The 17,299-nt window shown below is 44.9% G+C and overlaps 1 protein-coding gene across 1 annotated transcript in view; it reads left to right on the forward strand.

Annotated features, from left to right (window-relative positions):
• Positions 1-17,299, forward strand: part of LOC119453798 (N-fatty-acyl-amino acid synthase/hydrolase PM20D1) — a 62,501-nt gene that overhangs the window by 20,567 nt on the left and 24,635 nt on the right. The window contains exons 6-8 of the mRNA XM_037715847.2: positions 1,854-1,929; positions 13,636-13,697; positions 16,249-16,327. Of these exons, the coding sequence (XP_037571775.1) occupies positions 1,854-1,929; positions 13,636-13,697; positions 16,249-16,327 (217 nt within the window). The remainder of the gene's footprint in view (positions 1-1,853; positions 1,930-13,635; positions 13,698-16,248; positions 16,328-17,299) is intronic.

Below are 17,299 nucleotides of genomic sequence, written 5' to 3' on the forward strand. Positions count from 1 at the left end.
CTCGCAGGATAATTTGATCAATTCCATTGGTCCCGGCAGGGTTGAATTAACGGAAGTCGACTGTACAAGGTTTGCATAAACTTCATCCTTCTGTCTTCAAACGACTTTGTGACTGCGAAAACTTATAATTTTTCACTGACATATTGCCTTATAAACGCAACACATCGTAATAATGCACTTTGCAAAGTCCTATTGCCATCTGCATTTAGAAATGTAAGATTGCTTCGAAATTTACGCCAATAAATGGTGATGAAGCGTAGTAAATAACGCCACAAGCACCAAATCAGACAAATTCATGTTCATACTAGCCATCATATCCATGGCAGCTTAGCAATCGCAGCAACAGAGTTACTTCTAGTACTTATAGCTCTTGCTACCTCTATCTCTCAAGCTTGTTGTTACCTCTAGTGGGAAACTCATTTGCACCAGCCAATCGTCTGCTGTCCTTAACAGCATTTTCCTTCTCTTGTCACCGATTCTGTGACTCTAACAGAGCACCAGTTACGTGCTCTACACGTTACAGGGCCTGCACAACTCCATTTAATAATCCTGACGTCAACTAGAATGTCGGCTACCAGCATTTGTTTTCCCATAAATATTCCCATCTTCCTGTATCTCAAGAGACCCTGATGAGCTCCACGAAATCATGTATGGATGATTAATCAAAACTCTATTTTCGGTCATTTGTCAAAAAGTGTTAAGTATTACTGACGGAAATGAAAAGCAGACTTTCTTTGAATTCGTCACCGAAATGTCTGTGCCAGTACACCACTATGACGTTACAGATTTTAGAGCATGTTGTCGTATTTGGGTTATTTTTTCACACTACAGGTTCTTGAAACTTTCAGTGTCTGGTCCTTGCTTTCTCTTGGAGTGCAGTGTGGAGCATCTTGCTTACTTATGCAGATTTTAATAGACACGAGTAGGGGCTGTCAAAATCTAAGGCATCACAGAGAGCCGTTGGTGGAACTCTAGGACAGTGTTGCCACCTGCCTTTTGTTTTTGCATCTTTTCTGACATAGCAGGGCTCCTTTTATCACTAAATTGGTTGTTTTGCCATTACAGAAGTGTCGCTTATAATGCAGCTGTCAGCTCTCCCAATTTTTTTTCTGTAATTTATTCATTTGGGCACCATCTGTGGTTTTACATATGTTTTGTCAAGTTTTACAACAGTTAAAGTCTGCTCAAGAAGACGTTTCACTCATTGGCCCCCGGCATACACTTAGTAGCCTTCCGGTTCTAAAAGGACGCTTGAGAGGCACCTGCTTGGAGCAAGCTGATTCAGATACGTTCTTGAAGCAGGAAAAATTTTCAACAAGAAATTCGTTGATAAAATCACTTGGATCTAAAAACAGTATGTTTCCTGTCAGTTTGCGCTGTTCTAAGCTTGCTGCTGCTGGTGTGTTGTGTCTAACATTAAGTCATCATTAATAGCATGTGTATGTATCCCACAAAAATGTGAGTGCTCAGGCAAAATTATAGTAAAATTTGTGCTATTCCTCCCATTCCCGTTTCCGGTGTTGTAACCATGGAATTTTTTATGAATTTTAATGCTGCCATATTGGTGGCTATGATATTGCCATATGGTGTCCCTTTAATGTCGCGCCCATTAAGCAAAGCTCAGTCACGTACCATAAAATGGTCCTTGCTCTAGCGGTAGATCGCAGCTTTTTACAAAATGTACCAGTCAGCGTAACATCAAAATCCTGTGCTTGCTGCCCATTCAATAGCATTTTGATTGCCAGACTCTCAGAAAAGGCATTTGTCCAGCAAGTTGGAGATGAGGATGATTGCCAGCTAGTCCTGCTTGCATTCATTTTGTTCATTTAAGTGGAACGTCTTGACCCGTGCAGTTTCCATGGCCAGTGCCAGCCTGCCCAGCTGAGCCGCTCGGTGGTGGCCGAGATGCTGACAGCTCTGGCTCCAGAGGTAGGTTCCTGTCAAGATTTAACACTTCGGAGAACTCGAAGGAGAAATCATTCACCAGCAATTGATGCCAAAGCAGCACGAACAGCAGAAATGAAGAATGAAACATAACATGTCGCTGTCTTCCAAGCGTTTTTTTTTTTTTGTTTTTGTTTTGAAGCTATGAATACGTGTATGCATTGAAAGATTTAAAAAAAAAACTATCAAAATATGCATACTTTGTGCAGTATACCTCAAAGAGCTTGGAAGGCCTTTGAGAGTTTACTAGCACACATTAAAAAGCATATCCTTTCAATGTGCGTTCCTGATAAATAAAAACCAAAGCAGGCCTTCGATAAGCAATAAAGTTATGAAAATGATAATGAAGCAATGTCGCATTTATAAAAATGAAAAAAAAAAGCGAACTGCTTCTGGACTCTGTGCAATGTAATGCAATGTGTTTGTAATGAATGTTTGCATTTAAGTGCACATTTAAATGCAAACATTCATTACAAACGTTAAAGATCATATTTAGAAATCTCTCATTAAAATATTTAGATGACTATAGTTGTTGCACTTCTATTTCTTTAGGGGCTCAAAAAAATAACCGTGTGAAATCTAAAGTTTTACATGGGATGAGGCACTTGCATGCAGCGACTTCGTGCCCTCAAACATGCTCCAAATTAATTATCAATGCTGTACACAGATTGAGCATAGTGAATAGGCGGCAAGCAAAAATTATATTTGCAAGGTGGTGGTCACAACAGTCGTCTCGTAGGCATCACCATCCGCCACCATAAACTCCTCAACCATGCAGTCTGCCAATAGCTGACATGGATTCAGGTATTTCTATGCAGTATTTATCACTGTATCCCGTGGCTACACTTGCTCTATCTCTTCAGCAGACAAACTGTTTTGGCAAACGTAGAAGCCAGGACCATTATCTCTGAACCATCTCATTTGCTTCTGGCCTGTTCATACACCTGGTCTGCATGCAGCTTTGATCATTCATTCGAAGCATGTTTGCGCGCACTAATGCACCAGGCAAGTGTCTAGTTGCATGGCGCTTTTCAGATTTTGTAAGCTTTCTTTGGAATCTTAAAGCAAATAAGACCACAACAGTCATCTTCGTGAAAAGCATTAATTTAGGATATTTGCAAGCACGTTCTACAACATCTATGTTTATTATCTTGCATTTAGATCAATAGTTTAAACATAAGTTTTTTCACTTTTATAATTCATGACTTGAGCTCGTAATAAAAGACCACATAAAATTGCTCGAGAGGACAGTGAATAATACTGCAATGGTTGCATTTGCGTAGTGCGCACCTTCTTTCTTTCAGGTTTGGCGCAAGTTAGCTGAAACAGGATGTATTAAAGAGCTACAGAATGCTGTAAAGTTTGAGTCTTGTCTACAGGCAAAATATGTTCGCTTTACATCACTGTATAAACATAGCTGTGATACCGTGGAGGACATTAATAAAATGTCCGGAAGAACCATAAAAATATCTGTGCAAAGAGTGAATGCACCAACTGGCTCTCTTTTCCGAAAGCAGACTTTGAAAACTGGATTATTAAATTTGATAACTGTGGCTTAGTTACTGGGGGAAAAAAAAACAAGGAAAAAGGAAGTATTATTTGTATACTCAGTATCAAAGAGACAGAGGAAATGGAAGGTGTGGTCCATATACAGGCATCTATGAAGCTAGAACAAAAAGAAAGCAATGGCAAAGGAATGTTTTACTGGATGCTGCCTTGAGTACTTCTTCAGTGATACGGGAAGGAATACCAAATATGCCTTTCTAAATGACAATATATTTAAATTGAGGGAGCTCTGTGATATCACTAAGCCTAGAATGGGAGTTTGCCAACATCGTTGTTAAAAAGAAAAATATTTATTCAATGAAATGTGGAAGCACTAAGCCATGAACCCAAAACTTGGAAGATAACAAATAAATTGAGATGGTAACAGCCGTGCAATAAACGATGGAAGGAAAAATATAAAGATAGATAAATAAATACATATAAAGCCCTAATCGCATTGCCACCTCGTACTCTTTAAATAATACTGCAGTTGAACTTACTACTACTTACAAATACCTTGGTGTTTACCTTAGTTCAGACTTATCCTGGAATTATCACATCAACGTCATACTCGCATCTGCTAACCGGTCACTAGGTCTCTTAAAACATAACTTGAAGCATGCTCCATCGCACCTACGTAAACTTGCTTACATCACCCTAATACGGCCTAAAATCGAGTATGCATGTGCCATTTGGGACCCTTACCAAGCTTACTTAATCAACAACATCGAATCACTTCAAAACCGCGCAGTTCGCTTCATCTTTTCAGACTACTCCCGTCATTCTAGTGTCTCAGCATTGAAAATTCGGGCAGAACTGCCAGACTTGTCTCAACGACGCACAGTTTCACGGTTATCTCTGTTTCACAAACTTTATCATCACCCATTGCTTCATGACGACTTCTTTTCTTCACCAGTTGCCATCCTTCCCAGACGTGACCATCCTTTCAAAGTGAAGCGTTTTGCGTGTCATTCCCTTAACTATTCACAATCATTCATTCCACGTACAATCGTTGACTGGAACGCACTGCCATCACACATAGCCACCGTCATTGATTCTGTTAAATTTCATGAACTAATAATGACGGAAGTTGTGAAGTGAAAATAAAACTATTGCTATTTTTATTGTATAACTTCCGACACATTGTTCTCTCTTTGTTTGTTGTTGCTTCTTCCATGTCTATCTTTGTGTTATTTGGAGCTAATATTATTGTGATATTTGTGTTCGCTCATGCGTTGTTCTTTTCACGTTTGACTAATCCCACTTTATAACATTTTTTTGTTGTATTGAACACCCCCTATGTAATACCCTCCTGCGCGAGGGCCTTTAGGGGTATTTTGAATAAATAAATAAATAAATAACATTCCAAGATGTGGCGATCGCAGAATGCATTACAGAGCAATTGAAGGCCACTGATGTTATACAGTAGAATCTCATTACAACGAACTTCACGGGACCACCAAATTTACTTCGTTAATTTTAATTTTTGCAGTACTGAAAAACCAATATTTTCATGTCAGTAATGTAACACAAGAACGAAAATTACATACCTTCGCAGCAGATGCACGTGTTCGTACGTAAATAATAAACAAAAAAGCTGGGCACAGTTTAACTACAATTTATTGCTTGAAGAAGTCTCTAATCTTCTTCTGGCGAGTAGACAGCAAGCGCTGCCGGTCGAACGCCTTAACATCCTTCACCTACCTTTGAACGTCTTTGGGGACATCTTTATAGCGCCCGAGGAATGATTACGTCTTTTCTAGAAAAACTAAAACGTCCAAGCTGGAAGCAATCTTCCTCTTTATATGTTGATCCAGTGTCGGCATCGTCTTCGTCACTACTACAATCTTCTTGCTCACACACTTTATTTACAATGTCTTCGGTGGTGAGCTCCGCGGATGTAGCCGCCGCGCTGTCGCTATCAACGTAATCATTGAAGGTCACTGCGGTGTCTATGGGGAGCTTCTCGGTAAGCTCATTCCAAAGCTCTAGGTTGAGCCCCTCTGTGTCCTCGCAGTCTTGTGGCGTAGGTGAAGCCTTTAAAAGGTCTGCCTTTCGCCAGAAGTTGCTGATTGCGCTTGCCTTGACGTTCCACCAAGACCCGGTAGGAATTTCTGCAGCTTGACGGATGTTGACCTGTGTGGGCAGCTTCAGTCGAATGTTGATCAGGAGGCGCTGCACAAGATGCTTCCGAAATTCGGCCTTCACACATCAGATGATGCCCTGGTTCAAAGGTTGGAGCAAAGAAGTACAATTCGGGGGCATAAATTTAAGTTGCACATTGCTAAATCGCACATTCACAATATGTGCCGAGCAATTGTCAACGATGAGAAGAATTTTTCTGTCTAGCTTCTTCACTGTGTCGTCGAGCTGCTGCACCACTGAGTGAACATTTCTCGCGCCATCCACGCTTTTTTTGTTAGCTCGGTAGTCGCAAGGCAACGAGACAATGTTTTTTAAGCAGCGCGGCTTAGCAGACTTGCCAACAACTAGCGGCTTGAGTTTTTACGTGCCCGCGGAGTTGCAGCAGAACAGAACCGACACGCGGAGGCATGATTTGTTTCCGCCCTTGCACCTGTCACCTTTGAAGTTCATTATTTTATCAGTCCACAACTGATAAAAGAACGCCGTTTCATCGCCATTGAAAGCGGAGAGAAAGACTCGATGATCTCTTGAAAGCACCCGTTCCGCCAGGGAACCGCAATCTCGCCATTTGCTGCCTTTTCTTTGCTACAAACAACTTGCCACGAAATGCCATTCCTTTGCCGGAAGCGGTAAAGCCATCCAGCACTTGCATCAAAACCGGAGATGTCCAAAGCGGCCGCAAACTGTAGCGCCTTCTCTTGAATAATCGGGCCTGACAAGGGCACATCGTTTTGTCTGGCGTCCTTAAACCACGTGAGGACGGCGTCGTCGACGTTCTGGTAGTTTCCAAGCCGCAACCGTTTTCTTGAGGGAGCCAGCTGTGGCTCTCGATGCAATTTCACGGTCTTTTACCGATCCTTGAGCATCGTTGCCATTGTTGACGGTGGAATATCACACTCCCTGCGCAGGTCAACTTGCTTTCTTCCAGCATTCAGCTGCGTCAAAATGTCCACTTTTTCGTTGAGCGAAAACTGGCGTCGCTTCTTTTTAACGCAGGGGCCAGGAGAACTCGTTGTCAGCAAAGCAAACGCACAATACAATCACAGCACCGATAACATCGCAGTTCCTGCCGATCGCTGTCAACGGGGTGTCGCTAGGCCTACAACTTAGTAGGGGAGTCCGAACATGACCATATGCGACGCTCATGCTGATGCCAATGCTGCTGGGGCTGTACCCGTTGAAACGGGTTCCCCAGCGCACGGCTACTGCTGCTGCAGATGTTGATGATACGTGTAAGTCTCAGGGATTTGGTACCGAAACTTCAACAGGACTTCGTAATAACGAAGCATCTTGGTGATGACAGGATTAAATTACGTACGTTATTGTGAAATATTCGGTAATCTGACATTTGTAGTACTGAAAGTTTTTTACATTGAAAATATAAGCATTCTAGCGGGGATTGAAAAAAAAACGTTAATCTGAAAAGTTCTTTAATGTGGTGTTGACAGTAACAAGATTTTACTGTAGTTTGAGATAAATAGTAAGAACTGGAGCTGACAGATGTAACAAATAATTGTCGGCTTGCTAGAATATAACAGAATGATTGCCATGTCAAGGAAAACACCATGAAGGAGGGCAGGGGATTTCATGGTGCGATGAGATTAGTAAAATCTGCAGACATAGGATGGAGTTTTTTTATTTATTTACTCTCATACCCACAGCGCCATTTAGGCATTACAGTGGGGGGGGGGGGGGGGGTTACATAAAACAATGTAAACAGCTTATGGCATACAACAAACAGCAGTATGCTATACAATACAGAAAAGCCAAGAAACTGCATCATACAATTAAATAATAAAGCACTATGTAATGATAGCAAACTCTACATTAACTATGTACTGTAAAATAAAGAACAAAATTTCACAGAGAATTTGCAAAAAGTTCATTATTAAGTATACCAACCACAGCAGCAGGCAGTCGATTCCATTCTAAAATGGTTTTGGGTAAAAAAGTGCTTTTGAAAAGCTTAGTTCTACAACTGTATTCCCTAACCTTGAGCTCGTGATCTGTATGTCTGGATATATAATGTGGCTGAAGAATATACTTATTGCGGTGTATTCCGATTTGGCCATAAAATATATTGTGAAAGAGTTTCAAGCGTAATGTCTGCCTTCTTTTTTCTAAAGTGTCCCATTTTAATTTTTGTTTTCCAGTAGTACTGCTAAAGTTTCTCTCATAGTTACCGATTACATACCGTGCTGCTATATTCTGAACTCTCTTAAGTTTATTTCGGTCGGTACACGTAGGAGGGCCCCATACGGTGCATTCATATTCTAAAACGGGTCTAATACAGTCGCCGACCGTTTATTCGGACTCGACGGGAACTGCGAAAAAATCCGAATAATCGCGAGTCCGAAAAAAAGGATTCGCCAGAAAAAAGTACCTTTATGGTCCCAGTGGACGGAAAAAATTGTCAATGCGCGACTGTACAGATGCACGCTTACACGCGATCAGGTCAGCCTTATTTCCGACAGTGTATGGCTATCGCTATAGCTAGAGTCTTGTAATTGCCGCGTCTCGTTGGCGCAGATGGCACGGGAGGCGTCGGAGCCATTTCGCACTACGCGACGACTGGACGAGATCGAACAAGCAAATCAGGCCTAACACACTAAGCCATGGGTTCTCAAAGTGGGTTCTGCGGGTACGGGTTCCGCAGGCCCCTGCTCGGGGTTTCGCGAGCCACTGATAAATTTTCCCTGGTCCCGCTCTCGACAAGTGTCTAAAACGGCAAACACGAGGTGCGCTTGATCCAAAGAAACTCCATTACCCATGCCCGAGTGTCAAAAAGCACATCACAGTGCGTAACAGCAACGCGCGAACTGCGCAATAAATACGCAAGCAGCTTGTAGCCACCCAACCTCAGAACGGGCAGCGCGCCTAAGCTTTCGCACTTGAATCTCGGAGGCCGTAGCTTACCACCACACGCCTTTCTCCTATTTGTAGATAGGGTAGCTGCCGATAGCGTGCGCACTGACCTATACGTTGGAGGAAAAAAAAAAAAAACGCTGAGCACCGCAAATGCGCGCCGCAGAAGAGCAAGAACGGCGTAGCGTCCAACCGAAACGAAGCGGCGCAGTCCGCATCGCCGTGGTCCTCAGCGGCAATCGTACGCGGCACGTGACTGACAGCAACGCCGAAGCGCTTCGTGGAGCTTAGCAGGGTTCCCTGGGATGAACGTACTTGAGAACCCCTGCACTAAGCAAAAGAGCGAGACTTGAAAGGTAGCTGTTAACAAGGCCTAGGTCACGTAACAACTGACATCGCAAAGGCCGAGCACCGACTTCCAAGCACACTGGCTTGGCTTGGCCTGGCCTGCTGTTTGGCCGCGGTATACAGTCAATGGATACTGGACTGGCTAAATCCGAAACACGACAACCAATAGGTGCAGCTAACAAAAGTATAGCCTTCGAGATCGGCAACTGACACTTGTAGGTGCTGCGTGGATTTAGACACCAGCAATCCAACCATAGCAAGCGCGGCCTTTCAGTGCTGGCAACCTAGCAAAATGTAAACATCGCGGCCAGCTTGTCGTGACCGTATCGTGGCGTTCGACGTCGCATCTGACCAGGCCGCCGGAGTCCGAAAAATCGAACGGCGCGCTGTAGAGCGTCCGAACTATCGGTCGTGGTTATACATTACTTCAATGGGACGAGTGGCGGTGCCGCGAAGGTGTCCGAATAAACGAGCATGTCCGAATTTTCAGCGTCCGAATAAACGGTCGGCGACTGTATAGCTTTTGTACAGAAGATCACAAGCCTGCTGGGGAAAGAGTTTTGTATTGCACCATAGAAATCCTAGCACTTTGCATGCCTTTGCTGTAATGAAATCAACGTGCCTGTGCCAACATTTGGACGGTGTGAGAAATACACCCAAGTACTTGTACTCGGAAACAATCTGCAATGGGGAACCGCCTAGCTAATATACTGCTTCTGGCATACACTTTTTAGTAAAGCCCATGTGGACAGTTTTCTCTGTGTTTTGCATATGTGACTCTCTGCACCAGTTTTGTATTTTAACTAAATCATTTTGCAAAATAACAGTATTGGCAATGCTTGTAATTTCTCTGTATATTATCAGATCATCAGCAAACAATCTTACGGAAGAAACAATAGTGTTGGGAAGGTCATTTATAAATATTAAGAAAAGTTGGGTGACACAGGTCGACTGCAGTTAGAGATCATTGGGAGAGGCATTAGTCCTGTTATAGACATAACATAAATCAATGATGATGATTATCAAACAGTAAATTGGAGCATGAGATGCTCATGCTTGGCCATCGGGAAACAGAGCATGCAGTTTACGTTTCAATGACCAAACTCCTATCTGGGAAACAAATATGAATAGAGTTTGTATGGCAGGTGTACATGTTGTGGTTGCGTTCCGTTGTACGACAGATGCAGCATTAGAGGTAGAGCAAAAGAATAACTTATTGGAGCGATAATTGAAGCAAATATGATTGACTGGGTAGCAGAGCAATGTGTCAGCACTACCTCTGTTTCCTTACTTGACAAAGAAATTGCTTTTCTGTAGGGATGGGCGAATAGTGAATTTGAGGTTCGAAGCGAATAGTGATTTGGTCGAATAATTTCGAATCGAATAGTTCGAATGGTATATATCACATATTACAGTAAAACCTAGTTCATTCGAATTTCACGGGACCAAAAAGAAATGTCCGAATTAACCGAATGCCGAATTATCAGGGTATCCAGGAAACAATAAGCAAATGTTTACTACGTCACCACGATTTTTTAGTGTAATGAATGAGCAAACTATTTTGCTATTTTGCACAAAAGGAGTGCGGAAGCTGCAATTCTCGTCATCTCGTGACTGATTGGCTCTCGCAGTGCCGATCGAGGCCTCGCGACTTCCTTCGCAGCACGGCCGCGGTGCACGCCATCATTTGCAACATGTTTTGCACTACCGCGCGCACATCCCGATTATTTTTTCACCAGTAAGCTGACCGACAACAGATCGCACGTCCATCGCAATGTAGCTGGTGCTTTTCATTCTCGACAGCTTTGCACCGAGTCAAATCGAAACAACTGTTTGTCGCAACCACGACCGCTATCGACGCAATTATGAACGGCGACTTTGCGGTGCTTAAGGCACACGGCCGACGCACGCACAGAGTCAGAACGAAACTACTGTTCGCTGCACCAACTGCAGACGAAATCGCGGTCGCTATCTATGCGATCATGGATGGCCACTACGCTGCTCTTTAGGCACCTGGCCAACGTGCGTATTGAGTCAAAACGAAACTACTTTTTGCCGTAACCGCGCCGGAAGAAACCGTGGCAGCTATCGACGTGATCATGGATGGCGACTATGAAATCCCATGGCCAACTCATCATGCGCGGCGGTAAATGCAATAAAGACACAAATAGGCACGAAGTTTTCCGTCGTTGCGGTCATTCATGTACGATTTCCGCTAATGACTATGGCGATGCGGACTCCACCGCTTCGTTTCGGTTGTACGCTAGCGCCGTTTCTGCTCTTTTGCGTCGCATATTTCCGGCTCTTTAATGCGAAAACGTATAACCTTTGAGATTTATGGTTGATGTATGGCAGCCATGACGTGAAGCATAGCCTCCGAGATGGGTACCGGCCGTCCGTGGTTTCTGGCTGTCTATTCAGGAGCGCCGAATAATTCGAAAATATCAAATACCGGAATTTGAATCGACACGAATATACAGTTAAACCTGCTTATAACGAACCTCCATATAACGAATTCCTGGATATAACGAAGTTTTTCAATTCCCCGCCGTTACTCCATAGAAGCACTTGTATTTGAGACCTCTACGTAACGAAGTGGCAGCGGGAGACCCCCTCGATATAACGAATTTCCCCCTCCGACCACCTAGAGATTTCGCCCCAAATTTTGCCATTTTTGCGCGAGCAGCAACCGGAAGCACCTTCTCCGCCGCGATGGAATGCGAAGCGAGCGCACGTGTGCGAGGCGGCCCTGAATCCCTCGACCCGGCGATCTTGCCGCCGCGGGCATGACCTTTCCCCCTCCCTTCATTCAAATCTGATCCTGCCGCTTGCTGCAGCTGGCCTAGCCCGCCAAGCCGGCACTCTCTCCTTTTCCAGCTGATGTTGCCGACGCGCCGGTACACGCTGTGGCACATCAGACTCGATGAGCGCGGACACGCGCTGTCAAACGCTGGCGGCGTGTGGAAGCGCTGCTGGAGAGGTGAGCGATGTGACCTTCGTGCTGGTGCCTATTGCTTCAGCTCAAACTGAGCGCCGAGAACACACAGCACGCAGAAAGCTACGAGCCGCCGACGCACCTACACTGCTAGACTCTGCCTCAACGCAGATCGCTTTGAAGATACGGCCTGCGCGACCACGCGCCGCCCCGCTAACCCTCCCCCCTCGCTCCCTCGCCGGTGCCTCGAGCGCAACGGAAGAAGGCAGCGCGCTTGCTCCCTGCTTTTCTTGCACGCGCGAGATTTAGACGCAGTCGTCGGCTCCCCTCGCACGTTTTCACTCGCACATACAGCATACGGCGCGCGGCGACTGCGCTATCGCCCTTGGACTTAAGGGTACGGCCACGCTAGCGGCAAAAGCACGCAGCAAAAATGCGCGTCAGAAACGCGTGGCAACGCGTCATGCTGCGCGCGGCAACAGCGGCAGGAATCGGGGGTCTTGCGGCGTGCCGCGCGAAATGGGTTCTGTGTCAAATGCCGCGTGCCGCGAGAGGAAGAACCAATCAAGAGCGACGAGGGTGACGTCACGGAGCCATCACAACCGGAACGCCGCCGGTCCGCGCCGGGTTTTCAATCGACGATGGTCGTCTCTAGCATGAAACAACGAGCGCTCGCGGTGTTGCTCCCCCGTTCGGAGAGCGCGGGAGATCTTATCGCGCTGCCGCGCGGCGAGACGCGCGTGCCACGGTGGCCTCGTGGCAAGGCGCTGACGCGCGGCAACTTGCCGCTAGCTGCATGACGCGCGCGTTTTTTGCCGCTAGCGTGGCTGTACCCTTATATACGGAATATCTATGAGCCAAAACCAATTTTAGGGCCACAACGCGTCATGGACACCATCTTTATATAGCAAATACGGATCTCAAGGGCCATACTTTTGCTGACGGAAACCGAAAATACGTCATAGTTGTCGCCCCCGGCACTTTGGGCGGCCAATGCCATCGTCAAGCCACCAAGCCAAGCAACATGAAAAGTCAAAATGGCCGCTCGGGCCGGCGCGGGGTGGCAGTTCGCAACGTATGATGCGGCAACGGTCCCACAGTTACGGCACAACAGCGGGGTTACCAATGCATTGAGTTCTAAGGGAGCTGTGCCGGAACCAGTCGAAAACGACGCAACAGCCGGGAAAATGCAGCCCCTGGGAACGTAACAGCGAGGTTCTACTGTAACACTATACGACGCTACAACGCCATCGTGACGCTTGCTCTTCGTTTCCGATGCCTCGCGCTTGTGCGAAACGACACGCGTCCACGCATCCGGTACCTGGTGTGACATTCCGAGGATGAGTGCTTCGACGAAAACGGAAAACGGGTGCGCGTTACAATTGAGGGCACGTTGAGTCGAGTAAATACGGTAAACGTTTATTTTTCGAATTTTCGTGCCGAACTTGCATATAACAAAATCCTCTTTATAATGAAGTTTTTCGGGAATTTGTCAATTTCGTTATATCCAGGTTTAACTGTAGAATTATTCGATCAAATATTCGACAATACCGAATATTCGCCCATCCCTACTTTTCTGCGCAAGTGTTAAGAGTACTGTATTATTCTGTTTTTTCATCTTGTGCAACATGTGCTTGTAAGTGTATGTCCTATGGCAATAAATTGGGTGGAAGTCAGCACTCTACGTGTCTCGTTCTCGCTGTTGTCCCTTGTCCCTAATGCGCTGTCATTTGCCCACAATTCTAAATTGATTTAGGGTTCTTCCTCGGGGCCTGTGCAACACAGCACCTCACTGTGCTGTGCAGGCATGCAGCGGTCCGTTTAAGTATTGATGAGATTATTCCTCCTTGCAGGTGCCATTCCACTTCCGACTTGCACTGGCCAACATCTGGCTTCTTGGACCTGCCATCACTTGGTGAGCAGTTGATTGGCCCAACCCTCGGCACCTGTCACAGGGAACTAGCATTTTACGGCAATAGGCTGGTAAGGGCTAATGGTACGGTTTCTTGATGCTCTGTGCTGGGCGTGAATAGCCAGTACCTCCACTTTCGGGATAAGACGAGAACACTCATTGCCCATGTGGTTGTGTAGAATGAGACGCCATCACATGGCGCACTCCTCCCACCAGCAAAATTTCTAGTACCTAGGGGTTGGTGAATACTCAAAACTTCCAAATTAGAAATAGAATTCTGTCCTCTTTGATTCAGTCATTGAACCTAATAGTCACTATTTGAAGCTATGAATGTTCTTTCAACACTTTTCTTTACACGGTCGACCGTACACAACGTAACGTGCAATTGAAGCAGAAATGCTATATTTTTCATACCATTCGCACTGCTCATAATCTACTAAAGCACACTGTCGCACAGACTTTTCCAGCTAAACAATATCACTCGTTATAGAATGCTGCTTAGACAGGACGTTCGGCAGTGGGCATTGTTTGGTACTAGTAGGTGGAGCACCTCTGTTCTGTTTGGCAAACAATCTGCTTAGTTGTTCCTAATACTCACTTCGTGGTTTTAGATGCGAAGCAGCTTATGGTCGGGGCTATGTCACTCCCTCTCTCCCTCCATCCATCCGCCGTGTGGCATCCACACCCCTACTGCGCATGCGCATCCCCCTCCTCTCCTCTCCTTGTCTCATCTCCTCTCCTCTCGGCATTCCTCCTCTCTGATGCTCCTCTGCTCTCCGGATTGCACAACGAATGGCAACACCTGCGGCTCCACGCACGATAATGGGAAGCAGCTTAGGTTAGAGGCGCGACGGTAGGTAACCCAGAGGCACCGGCAACAGTCACCAACGCCGCGCACGTTCGGTGCGAACGCGGGCAAAACACCGATGGCGTCGACAACAGTTCTGCACGTTGCTGGTGCTGCTGCTGCATGTCCAAGTTTATACAGCTGATAAAACTACCTGGAGTCGACCCCATGGCTGCTTCGCGTACTACTCAGGGTTCCCCTACGGGAAGATGGTGTAATTTTTTTAATAAATGCTTTATATTGTGCAGTGTACTTACTGAAGGCCTCAAATTTTGTGAACACGGTCAACTCCCGTTAATTCGAACCTGACGAGACCGACGAAACTCGTTGAATTATCCGGCGGGTCGCATTAAATGAACAGCAGGAAGAACGCCGAAACACACCATCGATTCACTTTGCAATATTTGCCTTTAAATTTACCCTCGCTGCAATAGAGCCGTATTACGCGGTGAAGTATATCAAGCGAGGGAAAGCGGGCTACTTCTGCAGGACATACCACGTGTTCTTTAATTTGCACATGCTCCGTCTCCGCTCACAGTACCAGCACCGAGACACTTTAGTTTACCAGCAGGCCTTCAGAGCTTTAGAAACACCTCTGCTCTTTTGTTAGCTTTAAACACGTTCTGAACTTTCTGAGCTTTCTTTTAATCTTACTACCTTCCTTTTCGCTAGCTTCCCTAATACATTGAGGGTTTTTCTCTGCTTTATGGGGTACGGTGCACGCGCACGTACAACTAAGGAATGTGTACTAGGCCCCGTTAACGGTCTCCTATGCAAGACACGCACAGTGGGCAAAACGAGGGCTCAGATCGCCACAGCAAAGTCAGAAACATCTCTGAATGGCCATCAGTATGCTTATTAGGCATTTAGGTGCTCATACTGTGACTGGCGATGGCCTGTGCACGCCTGTTTAATTAAGAAACGTGTACTACGTCCTGTGACAGTGGCCCCTTTTCATTCTTGATATGCTTGACTGCATAACAAAGCTGTGTTGCGGCGAAGCTGATAAGACAACTTCGAATTATTTGGCGAAGCCCAGTTTTCATATTGAAATAACAGAATTTTGGGCCCATATAAATATATGGGTGCTGGCCGGGACCTTCGGTCAGGATTGAATTAACCGAAAAATTGAATTAACCATAGTCAAATTAACAAAGGATACTGTATCAGAATGCTGAAATTGTTTGGCAATGATGGGAATGATAATGCTGTACATTATCACAAATTATTTGAAAAATATTTAATTTGATTCACTGCTGGCACTGTTCGATTTGTATTTGATTCTCTCTCAAGAATGCCTGTTTGCGCACCTCTACTAGTACCAAAATAGTATAAGACACCTGCATACAGGAACGCACCGGAGCAGCATAGATTTTATATTAGAGCATACTGGAGCACTGTGCCTCTTTTTGCACTTGATTTCATGGGACTGCATCTAATTGCTTAGAATTGGGTAAGTAGGGCATAGTACGCACGTAATTGTGCTGGGCTTGTTGGTGTAGGGGTTGAACCAGCAGCCGGCATCACGAGGGAAGAACGAGCTGTGCCGATGAAAAAGCGGCCAGGTGGCAACTCCACTCAGTGTCCAGCAGGTTTTGTCATTCATAAAAGCAGCATTACTTACTCTGGCTGGCATGTGCGTTTTCATGTGAGAAGATGAGGATAGTGATGATGATGCAATGAAAAAAATTACCTGGAAATGTGCAGGTTCATGTCGCGGAACCAGCAGATGGACCCGATGATCCGCACCACTACCACAGTCACTCGCATTGCTGGTGGCGTCAAGGTATGTACACTCCATGCAATAGTTCCAACATGACGTTGGGTCACATGCAAGATCACCAATACTGAGGACAGTGATCATCCTTGGAATAATGAATTGATATTTTTGTTTTGTTGACAACACATAAATACTCTACTGACTTCAGGGGCTAGCTAGCTATCCGCAGTCTCTTCTAAGTTTCCTGCATTTGTGTTTCATGCTGTGTAAACATCAACATTGGGAAAGTAAGATGTTTTGCATTATCATTGATTATGGTATCGTAATAAGGTTTACTACCATCACTGAACAGCAAACTAAACAGCAAGACACTTGTCGGTTATTTGTGGTCATTCAAGCTAGTGTATTAGTTTGCTTATGTTATGCCTAGTTGGAACATTATCACAGATAAATAGGCAAATAAAAAAATTATGCATTCAGCTTGCAGGAAATTATGCAGAAATTTATTTATTTTTCATTCCCTCATCGCCAGAGGCATTATAAAGAGGAGTGGAAAATGTAGGGTACAATATATGGTACATATTAAACAACAAATGCAGTGACAAAAAACAGAGAAAAGACAACAATGTGAAGTACAAAAGTTTCATGCTATACAATATTAGATGTCATAAAAACAAAAATTCAAAAGTGCATAGTTATAAAATATTGCCTAAAGTTTCACAAAGAACTGTGTTATCATTAATAGCCACAATATCAGCAGGAAGGTGGTTCCAATCCATAGACACGCGAGGCAGAAAAGACCGATAAAAATGCTTTGGGTGACATAAATCCTTCCTAACTTTATGGCACTGAACAGTACGATGCGATACATATGTGGTGCTGTAAAGAACTGTACATGTTATGTTGGATGATGTTAAGGACTGTGAAAAAGTGTTAGATGTGCAGTATTATGGAAAAAAGACAGCAAATGAAGGCCAACATGTCCTAATGCTCGCGGTTCTGTTATAATTAGATAAGATAAAACACTGTTATTTTCGA

Source organism: Dermacentor silvarum, chromosome 5, assembly GCF_013339745.2.
Source record: "Dermacentor silvarum isolate Dsil-2018 chromosome 5, BIME_Dsil_1.4, whole genome shotgun sequence".
Taxonomy (NCBI): Eukaryota; Metazoa; Arthropoda; class Arachnida; order Ixodida; family Ixodidae; genus Dermacentor; species Dermacentor silvarum.